The 24,000-nt window shown below is 40.6% G+C and overlaps 1 protein-coding gene across 9 annotated transcripts; it reads right to left on the reverse strand.

Annotated features, from left to right (window-relative positions):
- Positions 1 to 928: 928 nt before the first annotated feature.
- Positions 929 to 5,715, reverse strand: LOC103429538 (protein BASIC PENTACYSTEINE4). Of its 9 annotated transcripts, none has more exons than XM_070805863.1 (5): positions 5,528 to 5,704; positions 3,955 to 4,088; positions 2,817 to 2,880; positions 2,034 to 2,144; positions 929 to 1,937 (listed from the first exon to the last, which is right to left on the reverse strand). In XM_070805863.1, the coding sequence occupies exons 4-5, from the start codon at positions 2,103 to 2,105 to the stop codon at positions 1,074 to 1,076; spliced, it is 936 nt and encodes a 311-aa protein (XP_070661964.1). In that variant the 5' UTR covers positions 2,106 to 2,144; positions 2,817 to 2,880; positions 3,955 to 4,088; positions 5,528 to 5,704; the 3' UTR covers positions 929 to 1,073. The 9 variants fall into 9 exon arrangements, with proteins under 9 accessions (XP_070661964.1, XP_070661961.1, XP_008365901.1 ...); XM_070805860.1 differs by lacking the exon at positions 2,817 to 2,880 and adding an exon at positions 3,331 to 3,421; XM_008367679.4 differs by lacking the exon at positions 2,817 to 2,880 and having other exon boundaries at positions 3,955 to 4,080; positions 5,528 to 5,715.
- Positions 5,716 to 24,000: the final 18,285 nt, after the last annotated feature.

A 24,000-nucleotide genomic window follows, 5' to 3' on the forward strand; every position in this document is an offset into this window, starting at 1 on the left:
AACGTTTTCTAGTTTTCGCAGCAAACTTGGAAATCCAAATCATTTCTTTCGAATTCCGTCGTCCAAATGAAGCCTTCGATTTGAAAAAAAAATACTGTTGAAACATGGTGGAGTTTGAGCCGCTTCTTGGCTCAAATGGCTTGCATCAGTATGCAAATGGAGACAGAAGGGAATATGCAGATGTCCAATGCATTACAAATTAGGGGTGGGTTAAAAAAATAAAAAAAACCGGATTAAACACTGAATCGAAACAGAAAAATCGAAAGAAAAAATAAACTGAACTGAAAGAAAAAATCGAACCGAACTAAATCTTATTGGTTCAGTTTCGGTTTTCAAGGTTCAGAAACCGAACCGAATCGAACCGAATCCTTTTACATATGAATGTATGGCCATGATGTTTCTTTTGTGAAACTTTGTGGCCAAGTTTGGAACTAACTTAGGGCTTTTTCAATGAGCATACTTGGTCCAATTAGAGAGGATATTTCATTGATTATAGAGAAAATTTTTGGAAGGCTTTAGAATTTGGAAGAGCTTATTTATTTGTTTGCTTTTTGAATGGGTACGGTGATCATTTTTCTTTGAAATTGAGGTTGTTGATAGAATATGAATGATATATATGATCTTGTATATATATAACTACCTTCCCACTTTCCCCTTTCCCTATTTTCTTATTATTAGTCTATCAAGGCAAGCCTCTTATCTAAATTTCATATTAAAAAAAGATCAAGTTTTATAAGAATAAAAAAAATAAAAAAATAAAAACTAAAACCGTACTGAAACCAAACCAAACAAACGAAATCGAAAAAAAATACGAACCGAATGAAACCGAACCTACCCCTACTACTAATGTCCTTCGTAAGAAGGGGCAATTGAAATTCTGTGACTGAATACAACAGTCTGTTAACCGAAGGAAGATGGAAGTACTCAATTATCGAAAATTTCTCCCATTGATTTCATTGAATACAGCCACATGCCAATGAAGATATCCGTTAAATTCAGAGACACGAGAGGGAGAGTAGGAAGAAAAAGAGAGAGGTACCTAGAAAGGAAACATCCAAATTATTGCTTCTGACCTACTTGATCGTTATGTAGCGATTTGTCCCATGTCTGGCCCAGTATTCTTTCAAATCCAGCGGTATTGACAAATCATGACCATCTGCTGCCAGCCGACTAAGCAATCTAGTAAAAACACTTCCGCTCATCTTCCGCCCACCCATCCGTGCATGGCGCTTATTTGGCATCTGAGGTAGTGGATACATAGACATATGGGTGGTGCAACAAGATGACTGCCACCCGCCATTCCCCCATTTGTAGCACTGCCGCGGAATTCCAGTGCATGAACAAACTGGCACTGGCATTGTAGACTCATCGAACGAGACAAGATTCAAACCCAAATCATGAGTATCCCACTCTGATTTATACTTAATCCCATCCGAGGAAGCCTGCCTATTCAAATCTTCGCCTACCTTTTTCCGTGACTGCTTTGCCCTGGATGCCTTGTTCTCCTTTGCTCGCTTTGTCTGACGTGACTTGACAGCTTCAGGAGATATAACTGAAATAGGGTAGGCCTCAGTTATATGCACATCTTTTGTGCTGTAATGAACATCAGCCAGGGTAACTGAATGGTTTGAGGGGCGCTGCACGCGTTTAGCTCCACGTTGAGCTCCACCACCCAACGGGAAGTTGACAGCATTATCCCGCGAATGAAGGGCTGCATAGGCGTTGTCCCGTTCCATCAGGGCACTATCACGCTGAGTAAGTGCCTCATCTCGCTGTCGGAGTGCCTCATCTCTTGCAGCCAAGGCTTCATTCTTTTCAGCAAGTGCTGCATTTCGTTCTCGAATAGCAGCATCCCTGTCAGCAATAATGGACATGATCTTCTTGTTCATGACTAAGGCATTTGGTTCCTTCGCTTGCTGTTGGGCCATCATATTCCACTGCACATTTCAATTCTACCCCATTCAAATGGATCTATAATTGCATAAGAAAACAAACATATTAACAGCACATAGTAAAACATGCTTTCTTCTTACCGGCGATGCCACCCCCCCTCTGTAATAGTCCATCTTGTGTCTCCCATTTTCATGTTGCCGACCATCATCCATTTTCGAAATATTAGCAGCAAGTGCTGAAAATGTTAACCACTAAACGTTTGTTAACATCTGCAGTCAGTGAGACACAGATCTTCCCTATTAAAATGAGAACTCAAAACTGAACAGAAAAACTCTATTTCACGTTAAAGACTTAAAACAATAACAAAGTAATGGATCGAAGAAAGTCTCTTGAAACAATTATTTATATTTAGAGATGGAAAGAAGTTTGAAGTCTTTTCAGATTTTGTGGATTAAAATGACATCCGAAATTAAATCCAATTCCGCAGAGAAACTACATGCCTTGGTAAAAAGCATCAATCTGACGAAACAATGCCCATAAATCACAGAAACAGCTCAATCCTCTAGCTATCAGAGAAAGGTTTGTTCTGAGTGTGAAATGTGAACGCATCACAAAGTAGCAGAGACTCTAAATAGCAAATACAACCCAAAACACACTAGTTTTTCAAGAAGCACATTTACACCTAATCATCTCGCCAAATCAGTCAAAAGTTACGCTACAAAAAAATAGCCATATTACTGAAATGTTATCATATCCATCAAGTCATGTACTAAGAAATATTTCAAATTCTACTCAAAAAAAGAAAAACAGCTCTAATAGCATGAAAGTTGGGCTAATGATATTGGAAATTCTTCTGTAGCATACTGCATACATCACGAAGAAGACAAGAAAATGAAAAGGGTGCAAGTCCATCATATGCTCACTGTAAATTACAACTGCTAATAGTATCACCAGCTCGGTCCCTGACCACAGAATGATGCTAATAACCTACACAAATCAAATCATGTACTAAAAGGTATTTCAAAAACCATGGAGTGTTGTAATGGTATTGACATTGCTTGTGTAGCTTACTTTACGAAGAAAACAAGAAAGCAAGGGGTGCAACGTCAATCAGATGCATAGAGAAAATTACAACTATTAATAGCATCCCCACCTGAGCCCTGACCATAGAATCATGCTATATCAAATATGAACTACAAATATCTCAAGTAGCATGAACAGTTCTAATGAAATGGACATTGCTTCTGCGGCCTAAAGGCTTTTACATCACACATTGCACACTATAAATGATAAGAATACTTCTTTTTATAACCTTAAGGTTGTTCCTAAAATCTTTCTGAAAAAAATGTATCTTATATCTCATTTCCGCAAATGTTCAACATCATTATTTATTTTCGAACACTTCAAAATGACATGGACATTGCTTCTGCAGCTTACTTCACAATGAAGACAAGATACTGAAGAGGGTACAATGTCCATCAGATGCTTAGGAAGGTTGTCCATCAGATGCTTAGGAAGGTTGTAACTGCTGATATCACCAAGTGATCATGAAGTCAGTACAAACATGAAAATCTGGTCTATATGGAACAGTAGAGAGGGTAAGATATATTTGATAATATCCCACCCCCATGATACATATACTTTTTCTATCATTTTTATCTTCTTTATTATTAGTTGGTACTTTTTACATCCCATCCCAAACCACTTGAGCCAAACCCAAAAGAGCACTGCCATTGTCATAAGAGATTCTTAGATTTTAATCATCAAAATGCAAAGTGTTGAAGTCTGGTACAAAATACATCGTTTAAACAGAAATTGACCCAGGTGGACTGAACGCACTGTTTATAGAAAGTTTGAAACATAAAACACCTTTATTGAATACAAATACAATTAACAAGAATATGGGTTAGTCATAACAAAAAAGTGTGAACTACACATTGAGAATGAGTTCTAATTTGCATTAATACCTTAGGAAGTGTAAAATACAAATTTTAAGCAAACAAAGAAAGAGACTATTTTCCAGGGCACACAATAAGAAAATTAGAATACTTCAAAACTTACCCTTTCCTCCTCTCCTGCTATCTGCTGACCGAATAGCATGAATACATCCCCATGCTTAATAGAGCTAAAGTTACAGGTACACAATAAGTGGGAAATGTGTTGCAGTTAGAACATATTGAATCCTACCTGAAACACTCCAAAGGGAAAAAAATATGTGTTAGTTGCAGGAGGCTTATACATATGCAAGAACACGTGAATATGCAATTATGCATATATAAGTATATATATAATAGTTTGAAAGAATAACATGTGTGCATGCTTAAATTTAAATATCATTACACATAATTACAGTTAGTGATAAAGAAGTGAGATCCAGTCATAACTTCAACGTACAATGTCATTACACATATAAGGGCAACCATCATTAAAATGACCCACACATTGAAGGGGCGGGGGTGTGTGTGGGAGTAACAACAACAAACAAATATCTTTCTGAAACTATAGCATTATGAAATCACTAGGTATAAGCAAGTATCCAAAAAAGTGGAAGCTTTGCACTAAATGCTTATTCTATGGTGATGGAAAACTACGATTCTTCAAAATAAATATATAAAAAAGAATGTCACTATTTCAAACTTTAGAACTGCTTAATATTTGTTTGTTGCAGTTTTAAACTATTCAGTAACTTATGGTCTCAAAAGTGAACAAGTACGTATTCATCAACAGGTTTAATATTCCTAAAAAAAGCAAATCCTTTACACTTTCAAGCACTCTGTTGCGGTCCTCAACTCGTGTAAACAATCATTCACAAGCTCAAAATATCATAGTTTGTGAAGAAATATATGCTGTTACAACCTAACTGTGATTCATCTTTTCCACTGCCAAAACAGTAGCAAGACAATTTTTTTTTTGGTTATTTTTGTTCAAATTGATTAAATCGAAATCCTAAAAGCAAATACTAATCTCTCAGTTACATTAACAAACCAAAAAGCAAGCACTCACTCTCTTTCTCTTGCAAACTAAATCACCGGCTAATATCTAAACAAGTGCGAGCTAAACGTGCCCAACTCCGAAGTGTACACAGCTCAATCTCAGACAAAATATTCAGATTTCGACGAGAAAAAAAGGTTTTGAAACCTCATTCTCATGTTCAATTCACCTGCTTATCTCTCTATCACATTATACCACCGCAAGCCAAATTCAAATGTTGTTCAAATTGATTAAATCAAAATCTTAATTCAACTACTAATCTCTCTATCAAATTAACCTCAATTATTGATCAAGATTAGCCTAACTAATCACACTAACTAAACGTGCAACATATCCAAGTGTTAAAAGGGCAAAGCAGAAAGAAGAAACGGTAATTCAAACAAGCATGAGCTGAACAGAAGCAATTTTACAGAGATTAAACAGCTCAATCTCAGTCAAAACATAGAACTAATCCGCCTTCAGAAGAAAAAGCAAAAAATGTGTATTGAAATACTAATTGAATGATAAAAATTTCGATTTTCCGGCGCTGGAGCTTCACTGAAATTAGGTTTCCGAGCAGGAAATTTCGAATGAGGATCTCCGAGATTGAAGCTCGAAAGCTCGGAAGCTCGAAGCGTAGAGAGTGTGAAGGAGAATAACTCACAGAAATTGAAGAATCCGCATAGACTCCGATCGATTCGCGTACTTTCAAGTTTCAAGTTTGAAGAGTTTCCGTTTTCTGAAAGAACAAACAGCGCAGAGAGAGAGAGAGAGAGAGAGAGAGGAGAGAGAGGAGAGAGAGGCGTGGTGAGTTTGATTTTCTGTCGTGCGTCAATCATTTTCGTGCAATATAGAACGACATCGTTACGGTACCCAAGTTTAAAAAAACGACAACTTCAAACATTCTAGATTTTTTGTGCAATTTTGCTCACTTTGCTAAATTTTTTTGGTGTGGGCCACTCGCCCGCTTAAGAAACAGATTAGGTGCACAAATTGAATCTTTTGAAAAATATATCGCGAGAGAAATTTGAGATTCGACACCATGATAAAATACTACCTGTATGATGAGAGCATGTTCCGAACCATTGTATTTGGGTCCAATTATATTTTTGCTCACCTCTTAAATTAGAGAAATTTTTAGGTGCAGACAGTTTACTTCACTCGTCTATTCAAAATGCACATAAAAGGGAGCCACATACATCATTGCATAATGCTCTGCTAGAATGGGATCGTGCACAATGGTGAAGCCAGAAATTGTCAGGAGGAGAGATGAAAATGGGTACTGTTGACCAACTCATTGGAATGATTTCTCAGTCACACGAAGACCCAACAGATCATAGAACATGCAAGGATTTTTCTCTATGTTCTTTGACATAAGAATCTGGTTTACGTATTTGAAAACAGGTTCGGAGAAATCTTTGTCACCAGAGGGCTCAGTCTTAGGCAGAGAAAATGAGCCTCCACCTGGTGGACTCAAACTATTACATGGAACAATTGACTCCACTTGTCATCATGCTAACTTTAGGAACAATATTACCCTGTTCGAATCGAGTGGAAGGGACAATGATTATCCATAAAGTTAAGATCCGAAGATAGCTAGTTAAATTGGTATTCATTTATGAGATTTGGTATCCATAAAGTTAGGCCGTCAATGCTTAAACCATTCATGTAATCAGGAATTCCATTGAAAGTTGTGTAATTGGTACCAGGTGGAATACACTATAATAAAAACTTAGAAGCAACTATACTGACTAGTCAGATGAACTAGTCAACTGAGTACAGGTTGTTAGATATCCACAAGCATATAAACCAAGTAAATTGATATTGCTAAAGCAAGACAAATGATCTCCTGTTATTGTTTTAGCCTTTGTTCTTGAGTTAAGTTTACTTAGTTAACGAAGTGTCAATACTAGCACACCTTACAAAGTTTATCTCTAACAATGATTATTTGGACATAAAGGTAACTTTGCAAAGTATTGAACATAAGAAAGTTTTTGGCTTGAAAAATCCACCTATGGGTTTAAAAAACCGGGAACTCTCCACTGAGTCCAATCCACTAGTGTAAACAAGGTTCATACAAAGACCACATAAGCTCAATTCCTAGATCTTTATTTATGGAGCAGCTTTACCTTTGTGCAACCTTGCCTTACACGATACGGAATCTGTGGATGCAAATTTCTTCCTCCTTAATCTTAGTCAAAATTGCACCTACAAAACAAATAACACCTTAGGTCAAGGCCAAGAGCCTCACACGCCCACGATGAATGGGGGGGGCTTTGGTCGAAGAACTTCTGATGCAAAGTTAGAATTTTGAGGGAAAATTATTTGGAGAATTTTGAGAATTTAGCAAGAGAATTGAAATTGGGTTTTGGAGAGAATGAGAGGCTTTTATAAAGGTGTGGCTGACCTTCTTGGGTGAGAAAGGATCGGCCACTTGTCTCTCTTTGTGGACTAGGTTCTTGATTTGTGTTTAATTGGGCATAATTGAATAATTAACTAATTAATTAGCCAATTAATGGAACAATTGCCTAATTGATTAGCTAATTAGTATAATAAAAAGGTGTGGCTGACCTTCTTGGGTGAGAAAGGATCGGCCACTTGTCTCTCTTTGTGGACTAGGTTCTTGATTTGTGTTTAATTGGGCATAATTGAATAATTAACTAATTAATTAGCCAATTAATGGAACAATTGCCTAATTGATTAGCTAATTAGTATAATAAAAAGGGAAAGATTTTGGAATTACCTTGTAGAAAGGATTTGATGAGGATGGATGAAATAGGTTTTGAATTGTTACATATTTTGGACATTTTTAACTTGGTTAAGGGATGATTGTTTGCTGCTCGCGTGTAGGAATCTCGATTTGCCTCAAGGGTATTCTTGTCATTTTCATCCAAAGATCTACGTGTCACAATGTGATTATTTTTGGCTCCACAAATGTCCCCACACATGTTGGGATGCTCGCAAAAAAGGGCAATAGGTGTAGAGAGATTTTCTTGCTTTTAGGAAACTTAGGACTGCTTCCTATTTTGATGTAGATTCCTTCTTTAATAAGAAATTAGATCTTTCTAGGAAAGAGAAATAAATTTTTCTCAAAGCCTATTAAAGTCCACCTTAAGTGGATTATTAAATCAACTTTGGAGAGCAATTTATTCTACCCTACAAGAGAGAGAAAGCTTGGAGGATATTTGTTCCACTTTCTCTAGTAATCTTCTACATCTTGCCCATGCAAATGATCGTCTTTTGTTGCTTGCTTCATCTTCACGCCGCTCCAAGGTAAGAAAAAAATAATTTTTCTTGTCTTCTCAATTTTCTTGGGAGCCTCGGGGCTTGAAATTGGTTCGACAGGGGTCGAGGTGACTTGAAAAAATCTTGGTGAAGTCCCGACTCTAGGGCTGCCGTGGGTGGCCTGGTGGTTTGGACTTGGTGTGGGCCAAGTTGGAGTCGAGCCGTGAGGCTTGTGGGCGAGGGAAAACAGGCTAGGCCGTGGGGGCTGGCGAAGATGTTGGTTTCTTATTGTTTGGGCCTTCAACTTCAATTTTTGTTTTTGAAAAGGCTGGGCTTGGGCCCGTGCCTGAAGGAGAAAATAGAGAGAGGCTGAGAGGCATGTTAAGCATTTTTTTTTTGTTTGGGCCGTGTGGCCTGCTTGTGCTAAGCCTTCTCCTCAGTTTTTTAAACATCCGTCTTAATGAATCTTCCTTGCATCTTTGTAGAATTCCTTTGAGTATGTCTTCTTCAAACCACAAGAATGATGATGGTGTATTGTCGTTGTACCGTCAAGGTGGGTCTTTGAGCAAGGTTGGCTACTTCAAGGCTGCTCACTTCAAGATTAGTTCCAATGACTTGTTTAGAGATTTCCTCGAAGCTTATTGGCATGCCATTCCGTCGTGAGTGCGTGTGAAGCAGGTTAATGATGGCAGCAGTCGTGAACCATATGACGGGGCTCGGAGAGCCATCAAGTTCCACCCCTACTACTTTGTGTTAGGGTTTACCTTTCCTATGCCGTGCTTTTTCCAAGTAGTGTTTTGCTCTATGAGATGTGTCATCGCTCAATGTTCTCCAAATGTGGTCCATGTGATGGTGGGATTCCACAATTTAAGTCAATTCTTTGACTTAGATTTGACCTAGGTCACGTTAAGGGAGTTGGGCAGCTGCAATCTCGCCATAGGCTTTTTGATAACTCGAGCAAGGGAGATCATGACTGGGCTAAGAAGACTTTGGAGATAAGTGGAAGATGTGAGTTAGATTCTTCCTCCGAGTTGCGTGTTCCAACGATTTTCATATTCGGTAAGCGAGCTGCTTAATTTTCCGACTGCTTTGTATTTGTGCTAAGTTGCTCTTTAATTTTCTGATTGTCTCCCGTTGCTTTTGTAGATTCGAAGTTTAGTTCAACTCCTAAGACTTATACGGACATGAAGAAAGTGTATGTTGCTCTAGGTATCCCTTCCGAGTATCGTGAATGACGTTGGCTGCTTAGTCCTCTTTGTAGGAAAAAAAAATGTGCTACCCCCAAGAGAAGAGATAAAACGAATCAAGGCTGAGACGTTGGCTCGTTCTATCACTGTGGTAGAGCTTGTTACAAATGAAGGTGAGAAAAAAAGGTATTCCTCTTCTGCTTAAAAAACGCCTGCTGAGAAGAAGCTAAAGATTTCCTCTGCTGCTCGAGAAGGTTCACCAGCTATTTAAGAGACGCTTGCTGAGAAGAAGCCAAAGACTTATTCCACTGCTCGCATGGGTTCACTGGCTGCTCCCAAGTTTATGATTGACTTGACTTCCTCCAAAAGCGAGAAAGATGAGGCTGCTAGATTTGTGCCGGTGGCGCCTGTCATTCTGAAGGCTACTAGTTCGATTATTGATAGGATTGCCCAGTGTAGAAGTTCCTTCGTGCCTTCGGTGTAGAAATGTGTGCCAAAGCGTTCGTCTGGGGCTAAGTCTGGTTCACCTTTGGAGAGGCTTACTGCTATGATGAGTGATAAGGTGCTCCTGTTTGCTAAAGTGTACCAAAACCCGTTCCTTTTGCTGCCGAGACTGACTCATCTGCTGAAAAGAATCAGATTGCTCGTGCAGGCAGTCGTGAGATATTCACCAAGTTTGTTTCTAGGGAAGTTGCTGAGATTTTTGCATTTTTGAAACTAGATCTGCTTGAGGACATAGATTTATGTGCCAAGTTTGTTGATGGCATCAAAGGGGTTGTTGGCCCAAGTTCATTTGCGAAGCATACGACCGGGTGCAGAATGACTGCTTTGCTGACCATGATGCAGAAAACGGCAAGTCTAGCAGTCGAGTCTATGTTTCTTGATCAAGAGGAAACCAAGACTGTTAAGGAGGTGGCAAGAACTGTGGTAGCCGAAGCTTACTTATCGGCTTAAAAAGTCAAGAAATTGGAATATGAGCTTGCTGCTTTGAAATGGTCTAATATCTCTACCCTCACTTCTCTGCAGCTTAAGACCGTTCGCCAAAAGATCGTGGATTTGAAGACTAGGCTTGACGCAATCCAAGTAAAGTATGAAAGTGCAAAGAATGAGATCGAGTGTTACATACCTCAGATTCAAGATCTTGAGCGTGCCATTTTTGTATTCCGCTCCGCTGCTTATGTAAAGGATGAAGAATTGATCACTGTTTACAACCAAGTGATCCACTTCAAGAAGGTTGTTGATAGGCTTGAGCCTCAAGTGTTAGAAATCCAACGTGCCTTAAAGATCAACGACAATCTGAAGAAAGTAGTGGAGGAGCTGCAGCGGGTTCATGCTTATCTGCTCAAGGAGAATAAGCAGTTAAAAGGTGAGAAGGCTGGGTTTGAGGCTTCGCTTACTCAGAATCAAGCCGACTTTTACAAGTTGGGTTATGTAGATCATATTTTTGGGCGGCCGTCCGACTTTAAGTTTTCTAGTAAAGACTTTGAGACATTCTCTATTTCTCCGGAAGACTTGCTCGCATTTACTTTTGAGTCTTCTATTGGTGAAGTAGTCAGAGAGGTTGGTGCCCAAGTTGGGGCAGCTGGGAGCGAAATGCCTGATGGTGCTGTTACTGAAGGCGTCGCGGCTGCTGAAGGTGTGGCGACCGAGTAGTCGTGGGATGTTCAAGCTACTGAAAAGTAGTCTTCTAGGTAGCCTTTAGGATTTTCTTTGTTTTCTTTGTTGCTTTTGCTTGAACTTCTTCGGTCTTTATCAATTTTGTTAGAAAATTTAATAAACTTGCTTAATTCGTTTTTCTCCATCTTCGCTTCTTTTATTCATGCCCTAACTTTTAGACTTTATAGGCCAGTGGCGGGCGTGCTGCTTTTCTATAAGCAGATAGGCTTGAGTAACCATAAGTGTTGATGTAGAACTTTGCAAAGTTGTTAGCCATAGGGTTGGCAGCCAAATGCTTTACTTACAGAAGCAGACAAGTTCGAGTAACCACTAGGTTGTTAACCTTAGCTTTCTCCAATTTTGTAGGTTGCGTAGCAAGTACCAAACACTTTAGGAGTTGGTGTAGGTTGTTCCGCGCTTGGTAGTGGTGAAGCATATCAACTACGTAGCATGTCGGCAGTGGATAAGGCTTCATATATGCACGCTAGCTTGTTTAACATTTCACAAGAATGTGCAGTTGTATAAGTCTAGCGCGACTATACTGCTCGAATGACAAGTGGTAGGTAATCTTCTGAAAATCGTAGGTTAGCTTAGTGCACTCGATATCAGCTTTAGGTTTCCAGGGTAGCCATCCGTAGGGCGTACTGCGTAATGTGCCTCTTTAAAGCTCGGTTCTCCGCCGATTAGGCCAAGAGACCCAAAATCCTTCAGTTAGCTAAGCCTTGAAAATGACCACCGTGGCTACTTCTAGGAATCTTGGCGCAAGCCATTGTGCATTTAGTTATACTAGGGCATCATGGCTCATCCACGTCTGGATATTCAAAGTGTAAAGTTTATCATCCAACTTTAGAGAGCAGACCCATATGGGTGTCGGGGAATTAGTTTACCCTCTCGCATTGGAAAGCATGGTTGGTCCTTTAGGGGGTGCAACCCTACGGTGAATCCATAAGAAGGGTGCGATCTTCTCTTGAAGTGCAGGGGATATAAGTTGTTGTAGACATGAAGTCGAGCCAAGTTGTAAATTACTTTTGAATTCTTTTGAAAAACGAGTGAAATGAACGAATAACTTAGCTATAAAAAACTTTATAACAACTGGATAGTCATTGGCTTGCGAGTTGATGCCCATTGAGCTGTTTGAGTCTTCGGATCTTGATATGGTGGGAGGTCACACATGGTACTTTCTCAAGTTGTAGGCGTTCCATTATTTCTCGATCTCTTTATCGTTCATGGTGGCAAGGGTGTAACTACCTTTACCGCATACTCTACTAATCTTATACAAACCTTCCCATATAGGATCTATCTTCTTGGAGCCTTTTATGCGGGCAGTGATGAAGGCTTTTCTTAGGACAAGATCTCTAGGTTGGAACTGCCAGATCTTGTCCCTTTTATTATAGCTGGAAATGAGTTGTTATTGGTAGGCTGCGATATGAGTGATGGTTTGCTCGTGCTTCTCCTTTGCCAGATCTAAACTTGTAGCCATCTCCTTACTGTTCTACTCAATGATTGGAAGTAGAGTACTGATGTTTGGCACAATGATGTTAGGAGGAATGATCACTTCTGAACCAAATACCAAAGAGAAATGAGTCTCACCAGTTGCTCGTCTTTTGGTGGTGCGATATGCCCATAGACATTCGGGGAGTTCGTTTGGCCATTTTCCTTTTTTGTCGATGAAGGACTTCTTGAGGTAGTCGAGGATCATCTTGTTGGATGTTTTGGCCTGCCCATTGTCTTGAGGATATCTCGGTGTGGACATGTGATGCTTGATGCCATACTTTTGGAAGAACTTTGCCAAATCTTTGCCCACGAATTGCTAGCCATTGTCGGTGACGATGGACTGATGGATGCCAAATCGGTAAATGATGTTCCTCCATATGAAGCATTCTATGTCCGCTTGAGTTGTGGTTGTCATGGGTTCTGCTTCTACCCATTTGGTGAAATTGTCGGTTGCCACGATCATCATGCTTCTACCCTCAATAGCAGGCGGCATAGGCCATACCAGGTCGATTGCCCATTGCATGAACGCCTAAGGACTCATCTGCAGGTGTAGCTCGCTGGCAGGCAGTGTTGGTACCGGCTTATAACATTGGCAGCGATCGCACTTTTGTACTAACTCCTTAGCATCTTGGTGCATGGTAAGCCAGTAGTAACTTGCATTAAGAGCCTTCTGTGCTAAGGATCGGCCTCTGGAATGGTTTCCACAAATGCCTTCGTGGATTGAGTTTAGAACCTTCAAGTCATCGAGAGGCGCTAGGCAGCGGAGTTGTAGTCCGGTGTAGAATCTTTGGATGAGAATGCCATTCCACATGTAGTAGCATGCTGCCTTTATTTGGAGCTTTCTAGACTCCATCATTTTCATGGGGAGTGTGCCGTTAACCAGGTAGTCTGTAATATAACTTTACCAGTTGGGAGTTATACTAACCTGTGACACCTCAGCTGCCGGCTTTGCCTCTATACTTGACTTGTCTAAATACTCCACCAAATACTCCACCAGAATCGAGCGTTTGAGTTGGTGGTCGAGAGTAGAGCCTAAGCCGGTTAGCGCATCTGCATGGGCATTGTCTGTCTACTGAACTTGAGTAAGAGTTTAAGTCGAAAATGCCTCAAGTTGCTCGCGTACCTTCTCTAGTTATTACGTCATCCTTGGATATTTTGCAGTTTATTCCCTAGTAGTCTGGCTACTGATTAGCTGGGAATTGGAATAAATTGCAAGCTTCTTCATCGCCAAGTTTTTTCCCATTTAGAGGCCTACTAGTAGAGCCTCGTACTCTACTTCGTTGTTGGATGCTTTGAAGCCTATAGTGATCACCTGCTCGAGCATTGAACCTTCTGGGGTGATAAGGACTATGCCTGCTCTTGAGCCTTTGTAGTTGGATGTGCCATCGACATGCAAATGCTAGAAGTCTTCGTTGAGGGAAGTAGGCGTGGCTAAGGTGTGCTTGGCTACTTTCGGGGTGTTATTGGGTTGCTCTGTTGCGTCGCCTAGGATAGGCGTGAATTCTGCTATAAAATCCGCCAAGGTTTGAGCTTTTATCGCCGTACGGGGTCGAAAAACTAAACCATATTGGCCAAGTTCCAATGCCCACTTCATCACTCGTTGAGAAGCATCCGGACTATGTAGGATTGATCGTAGAGGATATTGAGTCATGGCGATAACTGTATGAGCTTGTAAGTATGGTCTGAGCTTCCGAGCCGCAACAACTAGCGCCAAAATCAAATTTTCAATCTTCAGGTATCTAGTTTCCGCATCGAGAAGAACTTTAGAAGTGTAGAATACCGATATTTAGGCCCCCAGTTTTTCTCGTATGAGTGTAGAGTTCACTGCTACTTCTGAGACAGCCAAATAGATGTATAAGTCATTCGCTACTTCCGGCTTGGAAAGTAAGGGAGGTGATGTGAGATACTTCTTCAGGTTTTGGAAGGCTTTTTTGTACTCTTCATCCCATTTGTCTCATTGTGCCCTCTTGATGGCCTTAAAAAAGGGCTTGCATCGATCGGTGGACCTTGAGTCAAGGCTAAGAGCCTCACGTGCCCACAATGAATTTTGGGGGGGGGGACTTTGGCCGAAGAACCTCCGATGCCAAAGTTAGAATTTTGAGGGAAAATTGTTTGAAGAATTTGGAGAATTTAGCAAGAGAATTGGAATTGGGTTTTGGAGAGAATGAGAGGGCTTTTATAGAGTGTGGCGGCCTCTTTGGGTGAGAGAGGACCGATCACTGGGCTTTCTTTGTGGACTAGGTTCTTGATTTGTGTTTAATTAGGCATAATTGAATAATTAGCCAATTACTAAAATAATTGCCTAATTGATTAGCTAATTAGTATAATAAAAAGGGAAAGATTTTGGAGTTACCTTGTGGAAATGATTTGATGATGATGGATGAAATAGGTTTTGAATTGTTACCTATTTTGGACACTTTTGACTTGGTTGAGGGATGATTGCCCACTGCTCGCTCGTAGGAATCCCGATGTGCCTCAAGGGTATTCTTGTCCTTTTTATCCAAAGATCCACATGTTACATTGTGATTATTTTTGGCTCCACATACTGCTTCGGTCTTCACGAAGTGACAACTTCTCTTAAGCTCATCACCTTGTGGCATCGAGATCAACACGATCAATGAAATGATATGATGTGCTCATGAAATGAGGATTCAACAACTAGTCAGGTTTTCCAGTCAAACAGTTAAAGAACCTAACATGAATCCAAATGCTTAGTCTAAGAAAGATATGAAACTTTGAAAATTAGACTAAGAACTTAATGCAAAACCATGAATACAATGCAACCTTAATATGCAGTGATTGGGTATTTGTGCATGAGAGGTTTTGTGTCTAGAGTTTTGGTTTGGAAGCTTAAGAGGTAGCTCTAGGCTAAATGCACTATTTTCTTGAAAATGTGAAAATCCTAACCAAGGAACAAATGAAACCTTGAAAACCCTTATAATGGAAGAGATGGATGTTCAAACAAGGGGAACAAGGAGACATGTCATGAGCCAAAAAGGTCTTCCCAGATCAAGGGTGAGAGATTCACACACGAGAAAATGTGTCAGATGGCCCATGTGGGCTGTCTTATTTTGCGTGCCTAGATAACTGGAAAGCAAACAAAAATTCTGATTAGACAACTACATTAGACATAAGGATTCTAGAAAAAATAAGCTTAACATGCATATGCAAATGTATGATTCAAACCTTTTGTAGTGAAGATGGCTGGTGCCTTGATGATTTAATTCTAGCAGAAATCCTAGATCAGCATTGCACCCTAATTCTAAACTATGAGCATGTCTAGTACTAGATACAAGATTTGACAAGGGAAGCCAAACAATAAAACTAGTATTTAACAAATTGGATGATTCATAACAATTCTAAACTTAGAAACTTGAAAACCCCTCTAAAACTTAGAGATTCAACACACAAAGTGATGAAATTTAAAGATTTAATCTCACAGACAAATTCAGAAGAAACCCATAAAAAAATTAAAGCATACTAACAAGAACAGTTCAGAAACAAAATTGAAAACCCTCAAAAACCCATCAGGGAAATTGAAAAACATCAAAAACCTATCAGAGTTTTTGCAGGCTTATTATGAAGCAAAGGGTTTTAAGTGGAAGGCTCTAAGAACAAGCAAATATCGAACCTTCACCGAATAAAAAGACAAAGAACACGGTTTTGGAAATAGGTGGAACACAGTTGTTCTGCTTTGATTGGATTTGGAAATGAGGAACCCACGGGCCTAAACAATGTCGTCCCACTTACGAACTTTTTAATTTTTTTTTATCAGGACCAAGACGACTTCGTTTTGGCCTAAATTTTTCAAAAAAGATTAAACATGCGTGTAGCTCCGCTGTGCAAAACTAGAGCAAACCCAGATTGTAGGTTTCTGATGAGACTAGATGGACGGAACCAGCACTTGATTTCCAACGAGGAGAGTGGCAGACACCCTATTTGCTCCTTTGTAGCTTCGCCACTAATCGTGCAAGATTTGGATGTAGAGTCGTCCTTGTGTGTTTCTTAGACAGACAAATTATTCATATCCAAGATTTTTTTTTCTTAGATAGACATAAAAGGGATGTAAAAAAAAATCAATTTAAGGGGTAAGTTGTGTTAAACTAAAATTCAAGGTTGTTGTAGCCCTTTTTTTTGTTGGAAGGCTTAATTGGGCTTGTTGAGTGTCAGGCCATGGTCAACGGTGAACGAAGTCTGTGTCCCCCATTTTTGAATTAGCGAGATCAAGGCCTTTCAAATGAGAAGCGAATACTAGGGTACTTCTTCTTTGTGTTTTTCTTTGCAGGTACTAAATGCATGGTTTGGTGGTTTGTGGCTTAATGCTGAATAAAGAAGGTAATTCGTAACAGTGGAGTTTGGTGGGAGGCAGGAAGCGTGGGACTTAACGACCCACAAATTTAGCAAATGAGAATGCATGAGTCTTCCTTGACCTTCATTGTGTTTGGGTTTAAGAGAGGATTTCCATGGGTTTGGTGATGGATGAGTTTCTATTATGGTGGTTGAGGTTTCAAATAGTAGAAAGAGGGCAAGCATGAGGCTTGGTTTGTGACTAGTTGAAAAACAAAGAACAAACAAACTATGTAATTAGGGGTTTTATTAACGAAAAAATAGAGAAATAAGAATGTTGGGACAGCTACAAACTGACGGTTACTTTGTGACTAACTTGTTTTCAAGTGAATAACAAGCATCCTATTTGTAATAAACTAAAACCTAATCTCTAAACGAAAACCTAATTCTAACAGGTTGGACCTAAAACTCAAACAATAAAATAACCTTAAATATTAATATTTTCCAACACCCCGTCGTCAAACTCATGTCAGTACATGACATGAATTTGTTAACATGATGAGGATGCAAACTTAGTTAAGCAAATAGGCAGGCAGACAAGTTTATTTCAAATATATGGTAGCGGGATCTGGATTCATATGACATAGATTCAGGAAGGCAGATTTTGTTAGGCGCACATACCTTAATGCAGATTCAAGCAGGCAGATTCATTCGAACAGGCAGATGGTGGGCCTAAGAAACTAAACATGTAAATGGCCTCGGTCACTAACAAACGAGATTTCCAAATCTAAACTGCAGTAGCAAACAAACAGACGATCCAACTTATTACCATGTAAACGACATTTACATGTTTTGACAGTTCATACTTAATTCTCTTATTAGATAGATCTTCACCAAACATTTTCATTTGATTAATCAATCCAAACAGCCTAGTCAAATAATTAGACAATGTTTCACCATTTCTCTTTCTGGCATATTCAAATTCATGGTGAATACCTTGAAGTTTCACAGCCATGACCAATGAGCCACCCTCGTACTCCTGCTTCAAGACATTCCATGCTTCCCTTGTTGTTTCCTGATTTGCAATCCTAAGAAAATTTTAATCGGACACAACACCTTGAATCAACCTCAGTGTTTTTGCATCTTTTGCAATGAGATCTTGAATCACGATATGTTATTCTCAGTGTCTTCATCAGTCTCCTCTGGAGCTTCATTCCTTCCTCTGCAAATTTCCACAGAGTGAGGGATTTGAAAATAGTCTTCATCCTAATGCATCAGAAGTCATAATTGACTCTAGTGAAGATCGGAGCCTTGAAGCTCAACTCCAAATCCTGCCATTTTGTTCTTCGATTTACCTAAGTTCTTTGTTGAAAACCAAAAGAACTCAAATCAAACCAAGCTCTGAGGCCATGTTAGTGTTTGAGAGTATTTGATTGCTACTTTACAGAGTTTCACAAATCAAATCAATGAGAAATTGATTCACAAAGAAGAAGAAAGTTGTTGAGAACAAAGGAGAAGCAAAATGGAGTATGTTGCTCCTTAGATTTCCATCTGTATTTGGTTACATCACACACTCAATGAGAGAGAGGGAATATAGCCGTTGGTGCCTCACACTTGTAGTGTGACTATGATCATGTGCACGACACACACACACTTACTTATATCAAAATGATTTTGACAACTGGGACAATAAACACCCTTCAAATGTTTTAATCTTAGTAAACTATTACGGAAAATTTGGAAAAATAATCAAAATTTGAATCCCATAGACAATTATATTCATCTTTAAAGTTTATAATAAATATAACCAAAAGTAAATTCATCTTTAAAGTTTATAATAAATATAACCAAAAGTAAAATGATTGCAATGTGGAAGAATGATGAGTTTAATATGAATAGATCGATCAAGGATCGTTGAAAGTTGGATGTGTGGATGATAATTGCAAGTGGCGACTTCGTATCAACTTTCGATTTATTCATTTTGAACTGATTATTTATTGATATCCCCGATAAGCTACAAATATGTACATATACATGAGTCAAAATAAACACACAAGAGGGAGCCTTCACAAAGGTTGCTTAGGAGAAGTCTCAGCAGTCGGTAGAGCCCCAGAAAGAGAAGGCACCGGAGGGGGATCATTTGGAGCCTCAGTACTGGACAGAACCCTAGAAGGAGGAGGCATCAGAGGTTGATCATTCGGAGCTTCATTACGCGGTACAGCCCCAGAAGACGAAGGCAATAAATGCCTTTGGAACAAACCCACAAATCTCTGATGATCAAGTAAAACCTGACCATCAGTTTCCTTCATCTGGTCAAGCTTCCTCTTCATGTTTGTAGCATAGTCATGTGCGAGCCGGTGCAACTGTTTATTCTCATGCTTGAGCCCCCTAATCTCCTGTTTGAGACTCATCACTTCAGCCGCCAATGATTCAACTTGGCGGGTTCGAGCAAATAGGCGTTGGGCCATATTAGACACAGAACCTGCACACTGAACACTGAGAGCCAGCGAATCCTTAACAGCTAACTCATCAGACCGTTTGGAAAGTAGTCTGTTATCTTTGGGAGTGAGAAGGTTCCTGGCCACCACCGCAGCGGTCATATCATTCTTCATCACGGAATCCCCAACGGTAAGAGGACCAGTAGGGGAGACGAAGGATGGGCGCCATATGTTGTCTGGAGAAGGCGGGGCTGCCTCTTCAACAAGGTTTAAGTCAAAACGACGGTCGGAGGGGCCAGACATTTTCAAAGGTGTTGAAGAGAGAAGAGGTCGGACAAATCAAGATCTTAGAAGTGCAAGAATGAAGCTTCTACTGGTGGAGATTCAAGTGTGCTTTGGAACTTAATGCCAGCCCCTATAAAAATCTGCACTCGACGGAGCTTCAGAAATCGAAGAGGCGCCTGCTCAGAAATCGAAGAGGCGTTTGCTTTCTCAAAAGCTGGGCTGCTTAGAGATCACGAGGGTTGATTTCAGAAATCGAAGAGGCGTTTGCTTTCTCAAAAGTTGGGCTGCTCAAAGACCACGAAGGCCGATCTCAGAAATCGAAGAGGCGCTCGCTTTCTCAAAAGCTGGGCTCCCCAGAGACCACGAGGGCTGATCTCAGAAATCGAAGAGGCACCTACTTTTCCAGCCTTGTCAGCACCTGTCACACGCACACTCAGCTTTGCGGAAATTATGGGCATTTTGTCGAAGACTTCTGGGGAAGTAGAAAACACATGAATCTTACTGTTCAATCACCCACTTCCCACACGCAACAATAGCTCATGGATACCACAGATAACTTTGCCAAAGTTCTCTGCCAAAGTTGAGCACGTGAAGCTTGCAGCTCCCACTACATCGCTCTGACCAAGAAGGGTAAAAGAATAGCAAAGAAACAGCACTAACAAAGTTTAGACCCATAAATTTTGAAGGTCTAGCTACCATATTATTACCCACAAGGGTAAAGGAACAGTACCACTGCTGGATAATTGGAAAGTCCCTGTGTGTCAACCTCTGTGCTTCGTGGCAAGGTAGACTAGCAAACATGCCCAACCTTTACTCACATTCGAGAAAACACTCCCAATAAGATTGCTTGCTCCAAAATCGAAGAGGCACCGTCCTCCAAATCTCGAGAGCCAGACTCCCAACATGACTACTTTCTTAAAAATCGAAGAGAGGGTAAAGGAACAGTACCATTGCTGGATAATTGGAAAGTCCCTGTGTGTCAACCTCTGTGCTTCGTGGCAAGGTAGACTAGCAAACATGCCCAACCTTTACTCACATTCGAAAAAACACTCCCAACAAGATTGCTTGCTCCAAAATCGAAGAGGCACCGTCCTCCGAATCTCGAGAGCCAGACTCCCAACATGATTACTTTATCAAAAATCGAAGAGACACTGCTCCCCGAATCTTCGAGAGCCAGACCCCCAGCATGATTGCTTTCTCAAAAATCGATGAGGCATCGTTCTCCGAATCAATCGAAGAGGCGCTCGCTTTCTCAAAAGCTGGGCTGCTCAGAGACCACGAGGGCCGATCTCAGAAATCGAAGAGGCACCTACTTTTCTAGCCTTGTCAGCACCCGTCACACGCAACAATAGCTCATGGGTACCACAGATAATTTTGCCAAAGTTCTCTGCCAAAGTTGAGCACGTGAAGCTTGCAGCTCCCACTACATCGCTCTGACCAAGAAAGGTAAAAGAATAGCAAAGAAACAGCACTAACAAAGTTTAGACACATAAATTTTGAAGGTCTAGCTACCATATTATTACCCATAAGGGTAAAGGAACAGTACCACTGCTGGATAATTGGAAAGTCCCTGTGTGTCAACCTCTGTGCTTCGTGGCAAGGTAGACTAGCAAACATGCCCAACCTTTACTCACATTCGAGAAAACACTCCCAACAAGATTGCTTGCTCCAAAATCGAAGAGGCACCGTCCTCCGAATCTCGAGAGCCAGACTCCCAACATGACTACTTTCTCAAAAGCGAAGAGAGGGTAAAGGAACAGTACCATTGCTGGATAATTGGAAAGTCCCTGTGTGTCAACCTTTGTGCTTCGTGGCAAGGTAGACTAGCAAACATGCCCAACTTGTACTCACATTTGAGACAACACTCCCAACAGGATTGCTTGCTCCAAAATCGAAGAGGCACCGCCCTCCGAATCTCAAGAGCCAGACTCCCAACATGATTACTTCCTCAAAAATCGAAGAGACACTGCTCTCCGAATCTCGAGAGCCAGACCCCCAGCATGATTGCTTTCTCAAAAATCGAAGAGGCATCGTTTTCCGAATCTCGAGAGCCAGATACCACAGACCACTTTTTCAAAGTGCTCTGACAGAGTTAAAACATGTGAAACTGGCAGCTCCCACTACCGTGCTATGACCAAGCAGGGTAAAGGAATAGCATTACTACTTGTTGTTAGGGAGACTCCTATATATGTCGACCTCCATCCCCAACGGACAGGCAGACCTGCAAAAATGCTCAACCCTTCATCATATCTGAGAGGGCACTCCCAACGAAGCCTTTCGAAATATTCAGCTTTCTTTCCCCCCGATAATACCTCTGCAAACAAGCTATACTAGAGCAAGAATATCTCATATCATCAGGGTTAAAAGCAAGAGTATCCCATATCATGCTTTTTCCCTGTCTTTCCCTTTGGCCTTGTTTTTACCTGCAAGACAAGGAGAAAGAGCAATCAGTCAGCACTTGGAATCAGGCTTCCAGCCAGGAACTGACTGCCTGGAACCCCTTACCTGATTACTTACCTGGCATTGCTCTCGAGTACTCATCTTCAACATGTTATGTTTCCAGGGAAGATTCCGCATCTGCTTGAGGAACAGATAGGGCAAGTGCGAAGGATACAAGGAAGCATGTGGAGACAAGCGTAACAGCACACGTGCCGATACATCCATTACTCTGTCAAAAGCAAAAGTATCCCATATCAGCAGGGTGGAACGTACTCTAGATTTGATGGACTTGTTTTGACCCTCAAATTCTTCAGTCGGCCTTATACTCTGGAGGAAACCAGAAAACCCTCCAGCTCAGTTCAAGAATAAGCCTGTGGAAAGTTACTTCTTCAAAAGCAAAAGTATCTCATATCATCTCTTCTCATTTTTCTTCTCTTTATCCTTCATGCTGCTGCAAGATGGGGAGAAGGTGAACAATCAGTCGGAGCTCTGATTGCTTACCTTGTCTGTCACCTCTTTCAGCAGACCCCCTAGCTCGGCGACTTGGGGGACTCCTCCTACATGGTTTGTATCGCGCCTGACCAAGCCTGAAACTACAAGTAAGCTTCAAGTGAAATTGATACATTACCTTGTGCATCTCCACCAGTTAAAGATACCACCCCTGGATGGAGGAAGAGTACTTCCAGAGAAGATGCCACATCTACCTATGAGACAGATAAGGCAAGTCAAGACGACACCACACTCCGATACTTAGAAGTTTCGTGATTACGAGATCATTCTCCCACAATATTTCCTAATGTCATTTGTACTAAATCATTCACTTGTACTCACTAAAGGAGAGCTTGAACCTATGTACTTGTGTAAACCCTTCACCATTAATGAGAATTCTTCTATTCCGTGGACGTAGCCAATCTGAGTGAACCACGTACATCTTGTGTTTGCTTTCCTATCTCTATCCATTTATATACTTATCCACACTAATGACCGGAGCAATCTAGCGAAGATCACAAAAAGCAACCGTTTTCGCTACCTAGGATCTATCTTGCAAGAGAACGGAGAATTAGATGGAGATCTCAACCATAGAATACGAGCTGGATGGATGAAGTGTAAGAGTGCATCCGGCGTGTTGTGTGACCGTCGTAGGCCACTGAAGCTCAAGAGAAAATTTTATAGGACGGCAATAAGGCCAGCGATGTTGTATGGCACAGAATGTTGGGCGGTGAAGCATCAACACGTACACAAAATGGGTGTAGCGGAGATGAGGATGCTTCGTGGGATGTGTGGGCACACGAGAAAGGATAAGATTGGGAATGAGGATATCCGAGGTAAAGTAGGAGTAGCCGAAATTGTAGGAAAGATGAGAGAAAATCGGCTCTGGTGATTTGGACATGTGCAAAGAAGGTCGACTGACGCTCCGGTTCGAAGATGTGACTACGGGACAGTGGTTCAGGGCCGAAGGGGTAGAGGAAGACCTAGGAAAACTTTGGAAGAGACTCTAAGAAAAGACTTAGAGTACTTGGATCTAACGGAGGACATGACACAAAACCGAGCGCAATGGCGTTCTAGGATTCATATAGCCGACCCCACTTAGTGGGAAAAGGCTTTGTTGTTGTTGTTGTTGTTGTAGTACTTTTATATTAACTTTTCGTTATAATTATTATAAACTTAAAAAGATGGCTACAATTCTATATGAGTCCAAATTTTGGTTATTTTTATGAATTTCCCGACTATTGCATAAGCCTATTCTACTTGAATTTCAAAACCAGAACAACAAGAACTCCATTGCTGCAGTGATGGAATCTGCAACAATGCTCATGCTTCAATAATTTACATATATATATATATGTGTGTGTGTGTATATACAGGTCCTTAAAAGGATCTCCATTTTAAAAAAAAAATGGGAATTCCTTCTGACCATTAAATTTGGCTTTAATGAAATTCTGTGGTTGAGATTAAATCACAGACCACATAATCTCAACTACAGAATTCCATTAAAGCTAAATCTAACGGTTTATATATATAACATCAATGTGAAATTGGAACCTACAAGGAGGATGAACACCGTCAAGGACAAGAAGCTATAACAACTTATCTTTCTCACCAGTCTTGCTAAAGCTAAGATTACT

This window comes from Malus domestica, chromosome 10, assembly GCF_042453785.1.
Source record: "Malus domestica chromosome 10, GDT2T_hap1".
Classification (NCBI taxonomy): Eukaryota; Viridiplantae; Streptophyta; class Magnoliopsida; order Rosales; family Rosaceae; genus Malus; species Malus domestica.

Coding starts and splice junctions, on each gene's coding strand:
- LOC103429538 (XM_070805860.1), bottom strand. CDS start 3,396: ATGGACAACCTTCCTAAGCATCTGATGGACATTGTACCCTCTTCAGTA. Junction 2,145..3,330: donor TATCTTGTCTTCATTGTGAA/GTAAGCTGCAGA, acceptor ACAAACGTTTAG/TGGTTAACATTTTCAGCACT. Junction 1,938..2,033: donor GAGGGGGGGTGGCATCGCCG/GTAAGAAGAAAG, acceptor TGAAATGTGCAG/TGGAATATGATGGCCCAACA.